This window comes from Solanum pennellii, chromosome 1 (genome assembly GCF_001406875.1).
Source record: "Solanum pennellii chromosome 1, SPENNV200".
In the NCBI taxonomy this organism is placed as follows: domain Eukaryota; kingdom Viridiplantae; phylum Streptophyta; class Magnoliopsida; order Solanales; family Solanaceae; genus Solanum; species Solanum pennellii.
This window is the reverse complement of record NC_028637.1, coordinates 6,068,837-6,091,345: the sequence shown is the minus strand read 5'-3', so window position 1 is coordinate 6,091,345 and position 22,509 is coordinate 6,068,837. Positions and strand designations below refer to the sequence as shown.

The window sequence follows — 22,509 nt, the reverse complement described above, 5'->3', positions numbered from 1 at the left end:
GGAAATTAATTTAAAAAATCATTGTTCTAATTTTGAAATTAAATTTTACTTTTTTATCCAGAAAGTGACAAACTGGTGTTCATTTTGATAACGTGTGGGTCACTATAATTACCAAATTTGGTCCCTACCGTTGGAACTTGTCAAACCAAAAATTAATCTTTTTCATTTTTTTCTTTATTTTTCTATATTTGTTATTTTTCTTCCAAAATTAGTGTTTAATCTATTGTCAAACGTGCCTTATAATAACAAAAGTCTATTTACCTAAATATATTACCGTCCGAAACGAGTCAATTATTGAAGGTTCTTGCCGCAATGAGTTGTACATAACTTATTCAAGATTGACGTAAATATCGAAAAATTACAAAATTAGACTTAATCAAATCAATTTGGTTTCGAGCTTCAATTTTTTGATTCTTTGATTTGGTATTGGTTCTATTCTTCTAAAACTTTGGTTGTTGAGGGTTTGGTCTTTACTGAAATTTGATAGCATAAGTTTAAAAATTTAGTTCTAAAATGAGGGGGGAAATCGACCTAGAAAACTGAGGGACAACCTCGGTTAAAAAAAAGGACAAAAATGATTGTGGTCTAGAATTGAAAGAGAGGATGACTATGGTCTTAATTTTGACCTTATCAGAAGGTACGCAAGGCTTTGTTGTTTATTGTGATGCGTCTAGAGTTGGTTTGGGTTGTATGTTAATGCACATGGGCAAGGTTATAGCTTATGCCTCCAGACGATTGAAAGTTCATGAGAAGAATTATCCAACCCATGGTCTAGAGTTGGTTGTCCTAGTATTTGCTTTAAAAATGTGGCGACATTATCTTTATGGTGTTCATGTGGATGTGTTCACCGATCACAAGAGTCTTCAGTATGTGTTTACTCAGAAAGAACTTAATCTCAGACAAAGGATGTGGTTAAAATTACTCAAGGATTATGACATGAGTATCCATTACCACCTAGCTAAGGTTAATGTTGTTATTGATGCCTTGAGCAGATTGTTTATGGGTGTACTACCCATTTTGAAGAAGATAAGAAAGAGCTAGCAAGAGATGTGCATAGACTTACACGATTGGGAGTTCGATTAATGGATTCTACAGGAGTAGTGGTGACGAACGGGGCTGAATCATCATTAGTGTCAGAAGTAAAAGAGAAGCAAGATCAAGACCCTATTTTGTTTGTTAAAGGCAAATGTTCATAAGCAAAAAAGTATTGGTTTTTGCACAACGGAGAGATGGTGTGTTGAAATATCAAGGTAGGTTGTGTGTATCAAGTGTGGATGAACTCCAAGAGAAGATAATGGAGGAGGTTCATAGCTCCAGATATTCCATTCATTCGGATTCCACAAATATGTATCGTGACTTGAGGGAAGTTTATTGGTGGAGTAGTGTAAAGAAGCGCATTGCAGAGTTTGTTGCTTAGTCTCTGAATTGCCAACAAGTAAAGATAGAGCATTAAAGGTCTGGTGGTACGACTCAGAATATAAAACTTCCGGTATGAAAGTGAGAGATGATAAATATGGACTTTATCACAGGTTAGCCAAGGTCTGACAGACAACATGTGGTACGACTCAAAATATAAAACTTCCAGTATGAAAATGAGAAATGATAAATATGGACTTTATCACGGGTTGGCCAAGGTCTGACAGACAGTATGATTCTATTTGGGGATTGTTGATAGTATGACAAAATCAACCTACCTTTTAATGGTATAGACTACCCATTCAGCAGAAGATTATGCTAAGTTGTATATTCGAGAGGTAGTTAGACTTTATGGGGTGCTAATGTCGACTATTTCATATAGGTGTGTACAATTTACTGCACAGTTCTGGAAGTCTTTTCAAAAAGGCTTAGATTCAAAAGTAAACTTAAGTACTACCTTTCATTCTTATACAGATGGGCAAGCAGAGCGCACCATTCAGTTTTTAGAGGATATGTTGAAGACATGTGTGATTGATTTCAAGGGGAATTGTGATGATCACCTACCTCTCATTGAGTTCGCTTACAACAATAGTTACCACTCTAGCATCCAAGTAGCTACTTATGAAGTTCTTTATGGGAGAAAATGCAGATCTCCTATTGGCTGGTTTGAAGTTTTTGAAGTTGTTGAGGTTGGGTTGATAAGACCAGACTTAGTTCATCAAGCTATGAAAAAGGTGAAAGTTATTTAAGAGAGTTGAAAAGAACGCAGAGTTTTCTTAAATTCTACACTGACGTTAGGAAAAGGGAGTTATAGTTTCAAGTAAATGATTGGGTCTATTTGAAAGTTTCACCCATGAAGGGTATAATGATATTTGGTAAGAAGGGGAAGTTTAGTCTCCGATATATTGGTCTTTACAGAATATCCAAGAGGATTGTCAATGTAGATTATGAGTTAGAGCTACCACAAGATTTAGCAGCGATTCATCCAGTATTTCACGTCTTCATGTTAAAAAAGTGCATGAGAGATCCTTTACTTATCATACCAACTAAAGATATTGGGATCAATGATATCTTATCTTATGAGGAGAAACCTGTTCAGTAACTAGATCGCCAAGTTCGCAAGTTGAGAGCGAAAGAGGTAGCATCAGTCAATGTTCTTTGGAGGAATCAGTTTGTTGAGGAAGCCACTTGGAAATCTAATGAGGATATGAAGAATAGGTATCCACATCTCTTTGAATCCAAAGAAGTTCCAAATTAAGGTTCTAATCCTTTTCTTGGCATTTTATTTATAAGTTGGCATGCTATAGTTGCATTGTACTTGTTGGGTGTTTGAACGATATATTTGATGTTAAGCCCTTAGCCTACTAAGAGTAAGATCTTTCGAGGACGAATCTTCTCAAGGGGGAGATATTGTAACACCCCATAACTAGAAAGAACTAGAATTAGAAAGAGTCGTTTTCTTTGGAAAGAATGAAATTTGGAAAGTTGGTTAAGTTATGTTGAGTTTGAGTTTTGGGTTAACTTCAAACGATAATAACTCCAATATAAAAACTATTTAGGTGTGCTTTCAGATATCGTAGGATATCTTGGAAAAATCTTTCCAACACCGTCAAGTTTGTGCGATTCCGAGTTCATATGAGTGAGATATACCCACTTGAAGTTGGATTGTTCAAATACGGAAAGTCTAATTCAGGTTTTAGAAGGGCATTATGGTCTTTTCCATACCCTATTAATTTGATTCGTTTTTGTTAATTAATTAGGGGAACTTGGTCAGTTACGCTTTTGAAAACTAAGTTAGGATTTTGAGAGAAGAGAAAAAAAAGAGGAGAAAACGAAGGAGAAGTAAGGAAATCGTCAAGTTCTTGTTAAATTGCTTGTAGATTTTATCGAGGGGTGATCGTTACGAGGTATGTGCATTCACACGGCATTGAGTTAGTTCACCCACGCGACATTTGTGATTTATTTCAGCAAATTTATGATTTTGAAGGTTCTAGAAATTGAGTTCTTGATGAACTTTGTTGAGGCTCTATTGAGTTCTAGATTTGTTGAAATTCTTTAGGAGTTCTTGATCCAAATTCGTGATTTTAGGTGTGAATGTGAATAGAATCTTGCATATATTGATGGTATAGTTGATTCTAAATGTTTGAGAAAAGAACTAAGTTGAAATAGCGGGTTTAGAGATGAAAAACGAAGGAGAAAAGTCGGAGTGCACCTGGGCAGGGCCCTGAGGTGCAGCTGCTCTCAGAGCCCCAAGAAGGGACCCCTCAATTTTGGGCTATGGGGCACCACTCCATCTAGTGCGCCCCACCCCAGCCCTCTGAAGTTTTAAGGCTGGCGCCCGCACCTCTCAGAGCGCCAGGGACGCAATTCTTTTCATTTTCTTTCTTTTTTTCCGTACTAATTTCTTAGCAATGTTCCTATGTTTTCTAGTCGATTTCTGTACTCTAAGGTATGTTTAAACATCATAAAATCATTCATAACATGAGATCGTGAACCTTGAATCCATAATTCAATTCGAGGAAAGTCAGCATCAAAGTCAAGAGAAGTAAGAGTCAAGTCAAAAGAAGTTCTTAGAGTTTTCCAAAAGTCTTATCCAAATGTTTTAACTTTGTTTTAGGACTTAAAGTTCAATTTGAGTAAAAAGTAAGGAGTAAAGATTGAAGTTCATTTCTTCAAAAAGTATAGAGGGATTATGTATTCCCAAAAAGTTTAAAACATTATCACGGTTAAACAAGAAAAGGAACCTTGATTTTCAAAGAGCCTTTGAGCTAGTTTTCATAAAAGAGTAAGCGCTTTCATAATTAAACAATAGAGAAAACTTTGATTTCCAAGATAGCCTTGAGCGAAGTTTTTGAGCAATTATCTCAAATCACATAAAGAAGTATGTTTTTAAACATAAGAGCTAGTATCATATTTTTGGGAGTAGTATTGAACACCAATATGGGGGAGAGTTTAGACAACTTCCAGCCCCCATAAACCATATAGTCACCATGAGTAGAAAAGGGTCATACTTTTTAGATGATTCCTTAGTGATTTTTTGCCTAGACTAGTGGATCCACTTAGTAGTCAGATTCTATACCCTCGGCAAGGTATAGGACGGCCCTAGCAGCGTGAAGTAAAACGTTGTATCATCACAATAAATCTTACGTGATGGTTGTCAGTTAGAGAAACTCTCAAGAAGTATCTGTATTCTTATATACACAATTTAGTTATTTGTATTTTTATATACAATTTAGAGTTTATATCGTATCTTTGCATGCACACAAAGTAATATTATATTTCTAAATACGCATAGTTGACATCCATGTTATAAAAGTTTTTCTTTATACTGCATTTACTTTATTGCTTTATATTGAATTCAGTTAAGTTGAGTTGAGTCAGGTAAGTTCTTTCAGTTCCTTTCAAGCTAAGTCTTGTTTTAGAATTTTCCTCGCATACTTGTACATTCACTGTACTGATATTATTTGGCCTTCATTTTTTAATGAAGCAAATACAAGTAACCAAGATCAACATTTAGCGCATTGTTAATTCTAGTTGAGCTTCAGAGTTTGTTAGTGATCCTCCATGCTTCCGGAGGACATCTTTTATTGTTTTTAGTTCATTAGGATGTCGTGGGTCTTGCCCCAAAACAAACATCTCGATTGGTTAGAGGTTTCAAAGACAGCCAATTGTTAGTACTTTAATCTCTTCATTTTCATTATCTTATGTTTTAGACTTGAGTTTGTCTTATTGGCTAGTTGAACATTTTCTTTATAGCATTCTAAGTCATACGGTTTCTGAATATTCCTTCGCGGATAGACCCAAAAACAGTATATTGATCCACAATTCATAAGTCCAGTCGTAGGTCCTCTTGTCAGTTCGATCTTCAATGTATGTACATTCCCAACTCTGCACAATCCTTTTGACATTTTTTTAAAATAAAAATTGTCGCACTGATTAGCGAATGTAGATCATCCTTTTCAAGTAGTTTTCATATTTTTATCTAAATGTTTTTTATTTAAAATATCAAATTAATATAATCTAATTTAACTTTAAAATTTAGTAAAATTGACTTTAAAAAATACAACATATAACTAAAAATAGACCGAGGGAGTAATTCTTATTCTAAATGACTAAAATAAACCCTAGCCTACCCTTACAATTTACTCAATGAAACTGGTATTACACTCCATTGGGTGGTTTTAGTTTCACCTCAATCAAGAATATTAAGTGGATAATATAGTTAGATATTTTTCCTAACAATTAGAGTGTACAAAATTATGTATTTTGTCAAATAATTGCAAACAATTAACTCTGATCCTATGCTTTCTTCGTAATGCAGATTGAGGAGGAGACATGATTCTTAGCTTATGCGTTTTTGTTGAATTTAGGATGGATTTATACATACCATAGATAAATTTTTAAGTATAAATGTAAAGATTTAAGTTAAAAGTTATTATAATCGATCAACTCGTAACTCAAATGGTGATTTCACTCATGTATATAGGTAAAGTATTATCTTTTATGTTTTATACTAGTTATAATCACCCGTAAAAGCACAAGCCCAATATATTATGAAACTTTATTTGATTTAATTTGTGCCCATGAAATTGAACCAAAATTTATATATATATATATATATATATATAAAATTTTTAAATTTTAACTTGAAAATTACTTTAAAAGGTATTATAAATTATATATATATTGTAATTTATAATACCTTTTAAAGTAATTTTCAAGTTAAATTTTAAGTATTTTGAATTACTGCATTATTTATTTGATTTATAATACTCTTAAAGTAATTTTCAAGTCAATTTTAAGTACTTTAAATTATCATATTAATTACTATGATTTATAATATTTTAAGATTAATTTTCAATTGATTTATATGACTATCTCTGTCTCAATTTATCGGCACATGAAATTTTAAGATTCAATTAAATTTTTAATATGTTTTTTTAAAAAAGGAAAAAATTGAATTGTTAACTATTATAGTTTATTAATATAAATGAAATTGTCAAATAATATTATTGTTTTTTTTATCTTAATTTATGTAGCATGTGTAAAATTTGAAATTCAATCAAATATTATTTTTTTTATTTTTATTTTTGTTAAACACAACGCAGGAATTAAATTACATGCTTTTAACAAGACTAACACAAATATCATAATTATCAAATTATATCATAAGGGGATTCCAAGGAACAACAAAATTAATGAAGTTTTATATGGAAAAAAAAAAGAAGCATTAGTAAAATAGTAAGTACTATTCTCAAATGCAAAGCAATTATCAGAAAATATAAGATTAAAAAATCAAATAGAAACTGAGAAGTGAAAAAGTTTCCTAAGAAGGCATTATACCTCTATTTGTAATTAAGCAAGTTTCTGTATTTATAATTTTTGAATCTTCTGTTTGTAATTTTGGAACTTGACCCCAAGCTGCTATTTATAGAGTAATATTTCTTTCATCTAAATGAATGTAGTGTATTTGGCTGCATGTATTTTTATTTTTTAACAAATTTTTAAATCTTGTAATTTAAAATAAACAATAAATGTTTCTGTTACAATACATAAGCTAAGATTGAAGATATATTAATTTTTTATTATCTTTTAGTGAAATTTCCAAATTTATTTCATGAGAATAGTTTGGAACTGCATTGTTTATCTTCAACTTGATATATATTATTAAGGAGTTGTTAGATTATATTTAATATTAATATTTGAAATTTAAGCAATTGTCCCCAAATAAGTGCTATGAATTATGTCATACTTTAAAGTTTTTAGATATCTACTGATTTAGAATCTCAATTTAGATATACCTACCTTAAAGACATACTTACTATTATATTCTTTTTATAATGGCTATGGTCTTGACCATTATAGGCATTTTTAAAGTTAAAGTTTATTAGTTACGATTGAATTACTTATTTGATTCATTATTATTCAGTTTACAGATCAAAGAATGTCTTTTAATTTGCTACATTTTGTATTCATGTCTAATTATCTTCTAATTCAACTTTAATATATGTGTAATATATTTTAATTCAAATTTAATTTATTTTATAGTTTATTATGTCATTTATTTTTTATAATTAGATTTCTTGTCTAATTAATTATTAATATAAATTTTATTTAGTAGAATCATTTCCTATTCTATCAAAGAAAGTTGAAAGACAAAGAAAGGGGAAAAGAGTAACAATACGAGAGGGAGAATGAACAAGAAAAAAGAAAGAAAGGGAGAAAGAGTGAGAGAAAAAGCGAGAAATTTAAAAAAAGCTAGAGAGTAAAAGAAGAAAGAAGCGAGAGAGAAAGAGAAGTCCAATCAAATAGTATATTTAAAATAGGCCAAAGTCATATGCGGCCACTCAAACTTGTCCCGGTTATTTATTTAGACACCTCAACTAGACGTACTACCTATTGAACACCTCAACCACCCTAGATTTGAACCGTACAACCATTTTTTGCCTACATGACAAATCGTTTGTGATTCACGCAAATGGAGTGCGTGAATTTGTTTTTCTCTCATTTTTTTTACCCTGTCTACATGGCACCAACGTTAACTTTAACTTCAATGTTAAAGTTGAAGTTAAATCCCCAATTTCTCTTCCCCAAAATCCTCTTCCCCAATTCCTCTTTCACAAAATCCATTTAGAACCCTAAATCTCCAACTCTCTCTTCTTCTCTAAATCTCCAAGTTTCTCTCTTCTTCTCTAAATATCCAAGTTTCTCTCTTCTTCTCTAAATCAATTCTCTTTTATCAAATGTCGCAAATTTCAGTGAATATCGAGGAAGTTGGTATATGCAAGTGTGGTTATTATTGACGACTGAAAACTTCGAGGACTCCTTTGAATCCAGGTCGTCGATTTTTTGGATGCAAATCATCAAAGGTTTGTTATTTTTCGAACAAAAACTGTTCTTGTTGTACTATTTGAAAAATTAACATTTTTGTATATTTATTACGCCTTACTACTGTTATATGGTTTGTAGGAAAATGGTGGATGTGAATATTTTAGATGGATTGATCCGTCGCTTGAAAATGTTGATGAATCATCCTCAATGAATAGACTCATAGACGGTCAAAATCCGATTGATCGACTAAAGAGAAAAGTGAAAGAGCTTGAAGAAGAAAAAGATTCTTTGAAATTTCAATTGAATAAAAGTGAAGTGAAATTGATGGTATTGAACAAGAAGCTTAAGGAAGTTAAACTCCAAAGGGATTGGGAAAATGTCAAATTTAACCGAGTTGTGATTGTTTTTCTTTGTCTACTAACTATTAAATGGTTCTTTAATATTTTGTAGTTGATAGTAGTTCAGGATTGTAGTACTTAATTGATTAGTTTTGCAGTAGTTAGGTAGCTATTCTAGATCAATTAGTGATGTTTTAATTGGTATATCTCCTTCATATTTTGTATCAAATTGGAAGTTTGAGTTGAATTGATCATTGTTGAATTAATCACTTGCCATGTGTTTTGAATTTTTTTTCTGGAATTGAATTGATCAGTAGTCTTATTGACAAAAACAAAAGGCATGCATTGAAAGGTAGTGTAGTTGTTGTTCCAAAAGTAAGTTAATAACACAAATGCATGACTGAAAAATACATAACACACAGTAATGGAAATACATAACACAAATGCATTGAGAGGTAATAAAAAACCATTGTCTTACAAAATACATAGTCTTGCTAACACAAATACAATGTTCAAAAATACATTAGACGAGTCTTTAAATAAATCAAACAGTAAATTGTTTTCAAATAGACACCCATTTAACATGGGCCAAAATCATAACAACTTCCCAAATGAACTACTCCCAGTTTTTTTTTTTTAGCTTTCATTTGTTGTAACTGTGAGGTGCTGACTGCATCTTTTTCCTTCCATTTTAGGCCACGGGGTTTAAAATCAATGTCTATATTGGTTGGTGAAGCACTCTTCAATGTTGTTGGCCCACGTAGAATCTTCTCACTTGATGTACCAGGCTGCAATATAAGATAGAAAGTGTAAAATAAGGTTAGATTATAATGCTATAAAATATACACTAAAACAGGTAAACATGTTAAGTGAACATACATTAAATACTTGGGCTCCAGTTGTTGGATTAGAGTAAACACCAAAACCAGTTGCAGGCCTTCTGTTTTCTCCAGTAGCAGCAGCAAATGAGGCAGAACTGTATGGTCTCTTGTGACCTGATAAAGGTGGCAATTCACTAGAAGAACTATCCCTTTCTGTAACAAATGGGGTTCCTCTTGCATTAGCTTTTTTTCTTTCCAATCCTCTTCCTGTTCCAACTTGAACCCTATTTTGAGCAGGACTTGGCACAGATGTTGTGTCAGCACAAATAGAAGTTGGTTGACTTGATTGTGTAGTTGCATATGTGGTTCTGAAAGTCGAATGTGATGGACCTCCCATTGTAGATGGACCTCCCATTGTAGACTATATAACATAAATAAGGATATATGAAAACTTGTAGAACAAACTTAAAATGCAAATGAATTTTGAAAGGCTAGCCATTATCTAATCTTACTGTTGTTTGGGTAGTTCTTGGCACAATTCTTGGCACAGAACTGGTATCAGGACAAACAGTTTTTTGTGTTCTAACCTGTTGAACAAAAATAAGTACATATGAATAACTGTCTAAATGAAAATTAAGGCAAATGAATATGTAAATCAAATCTTACTCTTGTTTGAGAATAACTTTGTTGGCTGTTTCCTTGACTTGTAGGTTGAGAAGTGCTCCCCCTCCCATACTATGTCACCACAAAATAAAACATATGATTATAAACTTTAAGCAATTTACAAATGTAAATATGACTAGTATTACTTACTCTTGCACACACAACTTTGTTATGACCAGTTTTCTTGCAAATGAAACATGTCACCTTTACTCCTTTTCTGGAATTTTTTCCCCATTTTTTGGGCTCATCCTTGCTCTTTCTTCTCTTCTTGCCAGGTGTTCCTGGAATTTTTCTTGATTTTGGAGGCTCTATTGATGGATTTGTAGTTTTAGGCCACATTCTCGTATTGGGTATTGATTGGATGAAATGATTGTAAGCCTTGAGAAATGTTTCCTTCATATACCAGTGCTCTACATGTTGATCAGGATCTTGATTCAAGTAATAATAAGCACAAATAACATGAGGTCAAGGAATACCTCTCAACATCCACAACCTACAGTCACAATGCTTCTTCTCCAAGTCAACAAAAAATGAGTATTCACCATCACTAATCTCAAAATCATTCACACCATTCCATTGAACATTACAGTTCTTTGAATACTCCTTGTTTCTTTCTAGTATTGCCCTTGCCATAGGTGCAATGTCTGATATCCATGTTTCAACAAATTTGATCATGTATATGTGTTTGTTCATCATTTTATGCCTAATATCCTCTAGCATGTAATAATTGATTTATGTCTAGCAGCTAAGATCCAGGAATTTAAAGTCTCACACATGTTATTTTCTACAACATCACACTTTGAATGAGTCTGAAAAAAAGCTCTACACCAATTTATGGGATCATAATGTAGTAAGTTCTCTGTTATTTCCTTCTTACCTAGCTTAGACATTGCATGAACTTCTTCACCAAACTTGACTTCAAAAGAGGCCTTTGAGCATCTCTAAAACTGTTTCCTTGTTTCTTCTCCTTTCCAATTAACATGCCAATTACTCCATATATGTCTAACACGCATTTTTTTCTCAGCATTTGGTAACAACTCCAACAATACAGGAATAAGTCCCTAACAAAAAGTATATACAGAATAAGTAATTGGAGTAGTAAAACTAAAACTAAAAAAAGAAGAAATTGTGTAAACAATACCTTTTGCATATCTGACATCACAGTCAAACCTTCACCAGTTCCCAAGTTTAGATCAGCAATTAAATAACTTATGAACCAGCTCCAACTATGTTTTGTTTCTGTATCCACAACAGCCCAGGCAATGGGATACATTTGATTGTTCCCATTCTTTCCAACAGCAACTAATAATTCACCCTTACAAGCTCCCTTGAGAAAACAACCATCAAATCCAATTATATTCCTACACCCCTCCAACCATCCTTGCTTAAATGCATGAAAGCATACATAAAAATACACAAAAAGGTTCTTCCCTAGTTCAGTTTTCTTATCAATTTTTACCCCACAAGAGCTTCCAGGATTGGTTTGTTTGATCACATCTGCAAAGTCACACAATCTGGCAAATTCCAGATTCCAATCACCCATGTCTTCCCTCATAATTTCTGTTTAGCCCTGTAACAAAGAGTCTTACCAACATAAAGACCCAATGTCTTTCTAACCAAATCTTGAATTTCCCAAATCCTTATGTATGGTTGAGATATAATTCTGTCCTTAAACTTTCTAGCAATAAACTTTGAATTACACAACTTATTTCTGTTTAATGGAATACACTTGTGAATAGGATGATAGTTCTTTACAATAAAATCACCTGAGTCCCTGTCAATCGAAGCATATAACAACCACTTACACTTAACATTTTTGCACTTCACCCTCACTCTATGTTTTTCATTAGGTCTTAGCTTTAACTGTCTTCTATACTCTACAGCATAATCTGCCACTGTTTTCCTGAACTGATCTGCACCTTCAAAGACCATTCCAAGCTCAAAAATTTACACTTCACAATCTTCATCATACCTAACCTTTTTGCTTCTCCTTCTAGCAGGTATGTCTACTCCCCTAACAGCATCCACATCTAGTTGTTCATTACTATCATCACTCCAACAGTCAGAGCTATCAATGTAATCTTCATCTCCACCCAATTTTCCTGCATATTTGTCAGTTTTGTTCTTTCCAATATCCTCAAAGCCTCTATCTATACCACCAGCTTCTCCAACTAGTATTTCTTCAAATTCAATAGCATTTTTTCTCTGTTTTTTGTTTCTTCTTTCTTCTCTAAAATCTCTCAGCTCCTCATCAATATCTGAACCATCTTCTGAAGGTATATCTAAATCTGAATCACTACTCAATAAATCAGATGCATCTTCTCCACCTAGGTTATCATCCACTTCATCTCCACCTAGGTTAACATGCTCACCCTCACCACCCTCACCAGTAAGGTTACAAGTTTCACCTTCTCCACCTAGGTTAACAGCTTCACCCTCACCACCCTCACTACTAAGGTTACAAGCCTCACCTTCTTCACCTAAGTTAACAGCCTCACCATCTTCACCATTAGTTAGATATCATATAGTTACCTCAGTGTCAAGTAAGGGTTTATCTAATACATGACAGACGTATACTCCAAAAGTGTCCTCATGTTTTAAGTCTTTAATAAGGTGTAGTAAATGTTGGTCAGTTGTAATTAGGATCCATTTTTTATTCAATAAATCTTTCACATAAAAGCCTCCAACAGTTTCATACCCTAATTCTTTAGTATATACAATAGTTTCAAAATGGAAAAGTGGTCCTTGATGATATACCTGAGTGCAGACACACAGTTTCCAACATAAGTAGGGACAGATAACTCAGATAAGATTCCACCATGGTAAATCTTCGTAAATATGACTTCCTTCATGGTCAATTGTTAGCCCTACAAAATATCAACCAAACGCTAGATTTAACGGAATATACTCATACAAACAACCAAAAAACAAAGCTTTAAATCATACTTTTTGGTAATAGTAAAGAATGGACAGAATATTCGCAAACCCTACATTTTTACAAAACCAGAGCTTTATGAAATTCATATAAGAAAGCATGTAAAGAAACAAAATTCAAACTTACAGGAGGATAGATCGTAACACGAAGAAGAGGAATCAAACAACAATCGAACAAGGGACTGGAATGAATCGCGAGATGGAGAGCTTGAAATCAAAAGAAATTGTGAAGTTAGAGAGATAGAGAGAGAACTTAACGATTTGGGAATTTTCCCCAATTTAGGCATTAACAAATACACTTCAGATACACGTGGTACTTTTTAAATGGTCATTCAATACACGTCAGATACACGTGGGGCGATTAACTACACGCGCCACATAATTAATGAAAAGTGATTAAAAAATGGTTGTACGGTTCAAATCTGGGTTGGTTGAGGTGTTCAATAGGTAGTACGTCTAGTTGAGGTGTCTAAATGAATAATCGGGACAAGTTTGAGTGGCCGCATATGACTTTGGCCTTTAAAATAAGTAATTATTTTTTAAAAGGGATCCACTCAGGTGATTTAATCAAATTATATGAAGTTGCTGAAAATCTTAATTACTTTCCTTACAAAAAGATTATGAGACCTAAAATAGGTGGTCTTTTCCTTCTTTCCGAAATGTCATTATTTGTCCTCATCTTTCAAAACTAATTATTGTTATGAAACTTTATGATAATACCTTAGAGTTTTATCTATTAAATTTATTTTTTTAAAATTCTTTTTTTATAAATTCGAACATCTATAGTTTTATATGTTATTTGACATACTTTTCTCACAGTGCTTTTATTTTATTTACAAGAATTTTGTATCATTTCTTAAATCGTATTGGAGATATGTTATTTGGCATATTTTTCTCACAGTGTATTTATTTTATTCACCAGAATTTTGTATCTTTTCTTAAATCATATTCATTTCAATATGTATGTCATTTGTATTTGTATTCATTCTAGTTTTCATGTTTTATTTTGTATAATGAAACTTGTATTTATTTATTAGTTCGTATTCATTCCAATACGTATGTTAAATGAATCTGTAGTTATTTAATATTAACATATTTGTATTCATGTATCTTTTTCATTGTGTATTTATTTTTCTCTTCAAAATTATGTTTCCTTTCCTAAGTCGTATCCATTTCAATAGGTATATTATTTGTACTTATATTCATTTTAATTTTTATATTGTATTTTGTATAATGATATATAAATACAAATTTAATATGATGGAAAAGTGAAAATAAAACTCAAAAGCAATAAATGAATAATTGTTGTAATTATTCTTAAATAAAATACATAATTAGTTGGTATACCTTTGGAATGAATATAAATTAGGAACAAATACAAGATTCAATAAACTACGCAACGTGAAATTTTGAATAATTTACAAATATTAAAAGCATATATATTGGTTTGAATACGACTTGAGAAATGATACAAAATTTTGAAGAAATTTTTTCTATAAAAACAAAACAAACTAATAGAAAGTTGTTCTTCCCATAAATAGACTACACAACTAGTTAGCATACCTTTATGATGAATACAAATTAAGAACAAATACAAGATTCATAACTATACAATATGAGATTTTGAATGAATGCAAAAATTAAAAGCATACATAATAATGTTTTGAAAACAAATTGAGAAATAATACAAAATTCTAAAAGAAAATAAAATACAAAACAAACTAATAGGAAATTGTTCTTCACCTTGGTCTTCATCATGTTTTTCGAAATCTTCTGCACTCAATTTTTTTTATTATTCATAATAGTGTGTTTACCTTGACATTGTTATCTTGAACTTGAATGCGGATAGAATCATGAAGAAACTTAGATCTCCTCTCTTGAGCCATTTTAATAGCAGAACCTACATTTTTGGAGTAAAAATCTCCAAAAAAGTTGACTGAAAATGTAAACATACTTGCACAAAAATCGAGAATAATAACAAAAAATCTGTAACATGAACAATGCGAAATATATATGGTGACATTAAAAAAAATCAAAAGAAATCTAAAAATCTAATCGAAATTATCTTAATTAGATTCAAAATTTGATGAAATAATGTATACCTGATTGTATATCAACCAAGAAAATCCTTGAATTAATGCATAGATTTTGTTGAAGAATCAAATTTTGAATAACTTTTGTTTGAAGAATAAAGAAAATCTGGGAACTTGAAAGGTGAGGTGAAAAGGGGAGAAACAAGATGAGGAGAGAATATGTATTTGTTTTTTATTTTAAATTTGTTATCAGTTAGCAATTTGGTCCAATTATGGAATCTTTTACTCCCTCTGATTTAAAAAGAATGATCCTATTTTCTTTTTAGTCTGTTTCAAAAAGAATGACCCGTTTCCTTGTTTGGCAACATTTTAACTTTAACTTTTCACGTGACATGTTTAAGACCACAAGATTAAAGGGCATTTTGGTACATTTGACACAATTTTAATTTAGAACCACAAGATCAAAAAGTCTTTTTTCTTTTCTTAAACACCGTTCCAAGTCAAACTAGACCATCCTTTTTGAAACTGATGGAGTAATTAATAAAAGGATATCTCAAAAATAATAAATGTGAATACAAATTATTTTTAAAAATATTGTCATTATGATGTTTTGAACTAATATTTTAAAGTGTTGTTATTTTAACTAAATATATTTTATATTATGATTATACAACTAATTTTTCCTTTTCTTTGGGTGATTCAAATCCAATGTAAATACACGGAATCTTGTTGGAGTCAAAATAAATAGAAAAGCAATATACTCTACCCATTCGCTTTTACTTGTCACTTATTCCTAAAATAGATTTTCATTTTCACTTTTGTGAAATAAAAGTGACGAAGAGAGTAGTTTTTTAAAAAAAGAAAAGGGTAAAAAATGCCCTTAAACCATGTGAAATAAATAAAATATTTTTCATTTATAGTTTGACTAAAAAATATCCTTATCGTCAATACTTTATTTCGAAAATGTCTTTGCAGTCAATACTTTGGTCCAACAATGCCCCTATAGTTACAAAATGAACAAAAAATATACCATTTTACGAATAAATATATTATTTTCTTTTTTTTAAACACATCTTATTCCTAATTAAAATATTACTAAAGAACACTATTATTGTTTTCTTTCTTCTAAAATCACTTTAACAATAAAGATATAGGAAATGTTTTTTTATTCTTATTCTCATTTTATCAATTAAAATAGAATAACTTTATGTTTTCTTTCGATAAATAATATATGTCATATATATAAGATCATAGTATAGTCATCATTAATTAATTTATATAATGATAAAAAATAATGATAATAAAATAAGATTTTTTTTTTGAATCGAAGTAAGATAAATATTTACTAGTTGTATTTTTGAACTAAAATATTGACAATAATAATATTTTTAAGCCAAATTATAAACCGTATACATTTTTATTCTTTTTACCTAGTTTACGAACATTTTAAACCCTTTTCCTTTTTTTAAAATAAAAGTGTCTTCGTTTACACTGCCAATCACACGTCAGTTAATACTTATATCACCCAATAGCTATTCGCCATGTGGAATTCATACGTAATTCAGATCCCACATTATGTAGCACAAATTTCCCAAAAACACAATCATCATAACCGGTGCAGCGGCAGTTAAATAGAAAATTCAACGGCAAAACACCGAAGTTGTCCCGTCGATTCCCTATCGCCGGTGAGTGATCGTCGTCGGAGAGAGTCGCCGTAGAATATACACGTGGCAGGGAGCATCAAAGTGTTAGCGCCGACGACGTTAAGCCCAATGGAGTCTCACGGCGCCGGGATCCGCCGTGTTATGGTCCTCGCCTTTTGTGTCGCCGGCATTTGGTCTGCTTATATTTACCAAGGCGTTCTGCAAGAGACTGTGTAAGCATTTCACTCTTCTTCCGATTTCTAGAAGCTTCTATTACTTATTCGGTCTCATTTAACTGTTTTGTCTAATAAAAGCTGATTGATATCTCCTTAAATAGGAAAAAAATTGCAGCTTTGGTATTGAATTCCTAAGTTCACAATTATTTTAGGAAATATTTTTTGAGCTATAGTGACTGTTAATTTGGAATGGAGTTTTGTTTCATGTTTATTGGCGATTAATTAAGAAAAAAAGAAGAAATTTTACCAGTTTGCTTTGGAAAAATATATAGAATGAAAGAGTGTCACATAAATTGGGTCTGAGTGAGTAGTATAGTAATATTGATGACCAATGAAGAAGGAAATTAAGGCAGCAGCTTCTGTGTTGAATAATGATGAGATATTGCCCTTTTTTTTGTAACTCAAATATTTTGTATTAATCACCGGAGTATCTTTACATACCATAGGAAAGATTCTTAGGCTCCTTTCAATCCGAAGACATCGCCTTTAATATGTCATAACAGTCAGTTTTTTTGAGTTTTTGTGTAACTTTTGTCCCAATGTATTTTTAAACTTGTGAGCTTGAAAGCCAAATATTTACAAATGGACCTGAACAGAGCATAATGTATATATAAGATACATATAGACGACAGGGGTGGAGCTACGGTAGTGTTAAGGTGTCTAGCTGGAACCTTTCGTCGGAAAAGTACACCGTATATGATTCAGTGTTATCAAAGCGCGCTTAAACCCTGAAGCGAGGCTCAAAACGTGTTGAGCGCTTCACTTCGCTTTATGTGCGCTTCAATGTTGTCATCAAGGTTCTAAGGCAAACATTTCCTTGCCAATGAGCCTCTTACGAAGAAGTGACACTAAATAATTGATATTTCACTTTATCATAATATTTTTTCAATTTCTTTGGTCATATATTTGTCATTCATATTTATAATTATTAGTCTTGGCTAAACATATATATATTTGTAATCTTTTCCCCCTTTGCGCCTTTTTTCCATTAAAGCCCAAGCCTTATTTGCGCTTTGCGCTTAAAGCCCCCACGGACCTTAGAACTTTTTTGCGCTTTTCCTTTTGATAACACTGGTGTATATATATAGATCAAATCTTACTTTATATTGGTATATATATAGTATTTTGAGCACCCTTGGAATTGATGGAAACTTGTAGCGCAATGGCAAGGGTATGCTCAAAACCTACACCTATAGAGTAACTTTTTTTTTTAATTTACTATCAAAAGTCTGGACACACACCACTAAATTAGCCAATCCTAGGTGTTTGGTATTGAGGTCTTGTTGATTGATTGAATTGTGCAATGTTTATATACTTTAAGTTGATTTGTTTATGTTTGTATTTGTTTGGGCTTTAGGTCAACTAAGCGGTTTGGCCCAAACAAAGAGAGGTTTGAACACTTGGCATTCCTGAACCTGGCACAAAATGTAGTATGTCTGATATGGTCATTTATGAGTAAGTTTACAGCATTCAAGTATTGGATGTTCACATGTTTCTTGGTGATATTGCATATATGCTTGTATTAGCACCGGTTAGATGATTAGTTAAGAATTCAGTGTGCTTTTTGTGCAGTGATAAGGATATGGTCAAGCGGAAACAGCGGTGGTGCTCCCTGGTGGAGTTACTGGAGTGCTGGCATTACAAATACTATTGGACCAGCAATGGGGATTGAAGCGCTAAAATATATTAGTTATCCTGCACAGGTAAGCCCAATTTTCGTGGAATTTTTTCTTCTTGTGAAATGTAAGCCATAGTTCTAGTATTTTCTGAAATACATTTAGGACTAGAAGAAATGCTTTACTGGTTGTTATTAGTATCCTAGTCATAGGAGTTGACGTTTTTTATTCTAAATGAATGTGTCTTTACCTCTAATACTGATGAGGTTAATTGCCTTTGCAGGTCCTGGCAAAATCATCAAAAATGATTCCTGGTATTGTACCATTAAATAAGATTCTTTCTGAAGTTGTAACAATGTCTTTCCTTTTTTTTTTCCTTCGGTGTTTTTGGTTCAATTTTGTTGTCAAATTATCAATAGAAAACAAGTTTGTTGGCTAATAACGAGATATGGAAAGCTATAGGGGACAATATTTTTATTGTATTGATAACAAAAGTATAGACATGTGAGAGTTCGAGAGATACTTGATCTGGCTTTCAAAGAGAGTGGAATTCTCATGTCGATGTGAGTATATTTATTCTTTTATCCTTTAGGGAATAAGAGAAAAAGAAAGGATATATATACATTAGCAAACATTTTCGTCTACTATGAAAATACCCTTCTTATACATATGCTAAGACTAAGACCATGACTATTGAAAGAGTAGCCAGTACTCGGAAAAAAGAAGAGGAAAGAATAGCAAGTAAACATGGTTGCTTTCCAATCATTGTTGGTTTTTGCAAAAGATTCAACTTCAATCTTTTTATGTTTGCTAAGAGGATGTAATTTGTAGATATTCAGCGAAGTAATTGTTTTTAAGCACACTTTTAAGTAGATGTAATTTGTAAATATTTGCATTCTTATAGATAATAGAGCATTTACAGTAACAGGGATCTCTGTCTCTCTCATATAGCTCTGATAAAAAAGAGGTGTTGAACTAAAAGAAGATTAATGGAAAGATCTAGGGAAGGATCTGTCTATGGTTTCTATTGATGCCTCTCTTTGTACACCATGTCTAGGACTATTTAGTTGTTGCTATGGAGGCTTATCAATATGATACAGCTGTGCTTATATAAATGAGTAGAAGAACTGGAAATGTTATTTAGTTTGTTATGCTGCTGGAAACCAGAATTTCTTGCTTTCTTTACTGATAGATGTTTTTGTGGTAGAAATGTCGAAGTTGGTTTATATCTGTGGGTTACTCATAAAAAATAGTTATATTTGATAAAAGCAGTCTTTTAATTGACATATACAGTTACTATGCTTTTCTGCAGTAATGCTCATGGGGGCAATAGTTTATGGCATAAGATATACAGTTCCAGAGTATGTGTGCACACTGCTTGTTGCTGGTGGAGTATCAATGTTTGCACTTCTAAAGGTGACATTTTATTTAAAACGTCTGAATTAATTTATTTTTAAAATAAAAAAAGACAAGACAAAAGGTGTCAATTCTCTCCTGTCTATCCTTTAGTTATCAGATTTGATTCTTGTGATTATACGAGCAAACAGAGCATGTTTTTTAGCACCACTGCTTACCTTTTCTGTTATAATTGTTGTCTTCAGACTAGCTCAAAAACGATAAGTAAGTTGGCGCACCCCAATGCTCCAGTTGGATATGGGCTGTGCTTCCTGAACCTCACCTTTGATGGTTTCACCAATGCTACTCAGGATTCAATTAAAGCAAGGTAGTTTCATTATCTGTGGTCTTATTAAAGTCTATCTTTTGGTTTGGATTGTGTGGCTCCTCTACCCAGCATGTCCGCCTTATCACATTGAACTGTGCAAATCGTAGTTTCTTACTTCATGATTATTTTACCAGTGCTTTTCGTATAACACTATCATGTGCACTTATTTCTAGGTCAACCGCTTTCATTGTATTTGCGTTTGCCTTTGCCTCAAGTTGTCTGCCCTCTCGAGAAGCATGCAAACTAAGAAAATGAGCTTGTGTCCTCTATACTCCAAAGTAACTTCATTATTTTCTCAATGGTGCAATTTATACCCCTCTCAAGCTGGGTTTTGGGAATAAAATATATATCTGATCAAGAAAACAATGTGAAGGCTAAATATGGACTTGCTAGCAGTTTTTACCAAATATTTACTGGTGGTGTGGTTTTAATAACAAAATTAATGTTGGACAATGAAATATTATCTCACTAGCTTCTTTCCTCCCGTGGTTAGGTCATAACAGTTTTCTCTTATGAGCATTCTATATTTGGTGATAGTCTTTAAAATCATGTTTATAATTGACAAGAAAATAAAAAATTTGCATGGTCCAAAGCTGAATAGAATAACAGCAAGCTAGGTATGTAAGACATGAAAAATTCCTATGGGAGGGGTTTCATGGTGCTTAAGTGCTCTTAGTACTCTCTCCACCGACTACGGGACTTCTAGAGTTTTCATGGTGCCCATCACCAGCCTATTGGTCTTTAAGGGTTTAGGAAGGGTGTAGACAAAAGGGTTTAGAAGGGTTCGTTTGAAGACAAGAGGTTTGGGGCAGGTGGTGTACAAGATGACCCTTAGTCCTTACTGATCTGTTAATAATATGCAGATCTACAGTTATAGGATTAGTAATGTGTCAGGAGAATTTATGTTACCAGTTTTTTTTTTAAAAAAAAATGTGTCAGGAGAATTTAGGTGCAAGAAGTCATGGATAGATTTCTTGATTATTGAATCAACGAACAACCAACAGGAGGAGGTCTTTAAGTTTATAAGTCACTCTACGATGTAATGGAAAGCAAAGAGGGAAGAATTAATGAGACTCGGACATTTTAGGTCACTGCACTCCATGAGCACTAACATTTTGATGTTTAATATACTTGTAGTTCAACTTTGTTTAAGATTTTTGGCTTACACCATAAGCTAAACTTCTGATTGGGAATTGACACATCGGGTCTCTTGATGTCAAAGGAGACACGTCTAGGTCCATGAGAACTCCTATATTGCTATCTTATGAGGGATTTAACCAAAATATTGTGTTAATTAGAAGAACACATTGTTTAATATACATTTTTCTCCTTAAATTTGTTACAGATGTGTGCCAAATGTATGGGAACTTCAATCGGTTACTTGTAGTTAGTAACGAATTTTTTCTATTTTTCCAGGTACCCTAAGACATCTGCTTGGGATATTATGTTAGGAATGAATTTATGGGGTACTATTTATAACATGATCTTCATGTTTGGCTGGTCAAATGCCAGCGGATTTGAGGCGGTTCAGTTCTGTAAGCAGCACCCAGAAGCAGCATGGGACATTCTTATGTACTGTCTATGTGGTGCTGTTGGCCAGAACTTCATTTTTCTAACCATCAGCCGATTTGGTTCACTAACTAACACAACCATCACCACAACGCGCAAGTTTGTTAGCATAGTGGTTTCATCTGTGTTGAGTGGCAACCCATTGTCTACAAAGCAATGGACAAGCGTCATCATGGTCTTCTCAGGATTGTCATTCCAGATATATTTGAAGTGGAGGAAGTTACAGAGGATGCCAAAGAAGAAGAAGAAGTCGAATTAACATGTTATAATTCTCTAAGTGATGTAAAAGGTTTTGTAGTTAAACCTTTTTCTCCCCTTTTGAAACTCCGGTGTACCGGAAGTTACACCACTTCCATTTATAGGCCATGTAATTAAGAAGAATTACACAAATATATAAAAGGAGCTAAAGAGAAGCAATGAGTTTCAATTGAATTCTGGACCATACATACAAGGCAAAAACTATACTTATGTTGTTACTTTGCTAACAAGAAACTTCTCCTGAATGTCCCTCTGAAGACAAAAACAATAATTCTTCAGCACATTAAATTCTGAAACAAGTTTCTAAAATATAATATATGGCAAAGTTGGTTGCTTGGTCTTATAATCACAGAGTTGAATGGGCTATGATAGCTAAAGGTCTCAAGTATGAAGGTTCAATTATGTTTTAGTCCATCTTTACGAAAATA

The 22,509-nt window shown here is 32.5% G+C and overlaps 3 protein-coding genes across 3 annotated transcripts; 1 reads left to right on the top strand and 2 right to left on the bottom strand.

Moving 5' to 3' along the window:
* Positions 1 to 9,163: 9,163 nt before the first annotated feature.
* On the bottom strand, positions 9,164 to 10,702 carry LOC114076928. Its single transcript, XM_027916688.1, has 5 exons — positions 10,546 to 10,702; positions 10,220 to 10,497; positions 9,919 to 9,993; positions 9,465 to 9,827; positions 9,164 to 9,373 (listed from the first exon to the last, which is right to left on the bottom strand). Exons 1-5 carry the CDS (start codon positions 10,700 to 10,702, stop codon positions 9,164 to 9,166), a joined length of 1,083 nt encoding a protein of 360 aa, XP_027772489.1.
* A 308-nt stretch (positions 10,703 to 11,010) lies between these two features.
* On the bottom strand, positions 11,011 to 12,001 carry LOC107016808. The gene is made up of 3 exons (XM_015217162.1): positions 11,659 to 12,001; positions 11,211 to 11,566; positions 11,011 to 11,130 (listed from the first exon to the last, which is right to left on the bottom strand). The coding sequence occupies exons 1-3, from the start codon at positions 11,999 to 12,001 to the stop codon at positions 11,011 to 11,013; spliced, it is 819 nt and encodes a 272-aa protein (XP_015072648.1).
* Positions 12,002 to 16,628: 4,627 nt separating this feature from the next.
* On the top strand, positions 16,629 to 22,255 carry LOC107011802 (UDP-galactose/UDP-glucose transporter 3). The gene is made up of 7 exons (XM_015211455.2): positions 16,629 to 16,912; positions 18,273 to 18,370; positions 18,488 to 18,618; positions 18,815 to 18,845; positions 19,844 to 19,947; positions 20,133 to 20,254; positions 21,671 to 22,255. The coding sequence occupies exons 1-7, from the start codon at positions 16,809 to 16,811 to the stop codon at positions 22,080 to 22,082; spliced, it is 1,002 nt and encodes a 333-aa protein (XP_015066941.1). The 5' UTR covers positions 16,629 to 16,808; the 3' UTR covers positions 22,083 to 22,255.
* Positions 22,256 to 22,509: the final 254 nt, after the last annotated feature.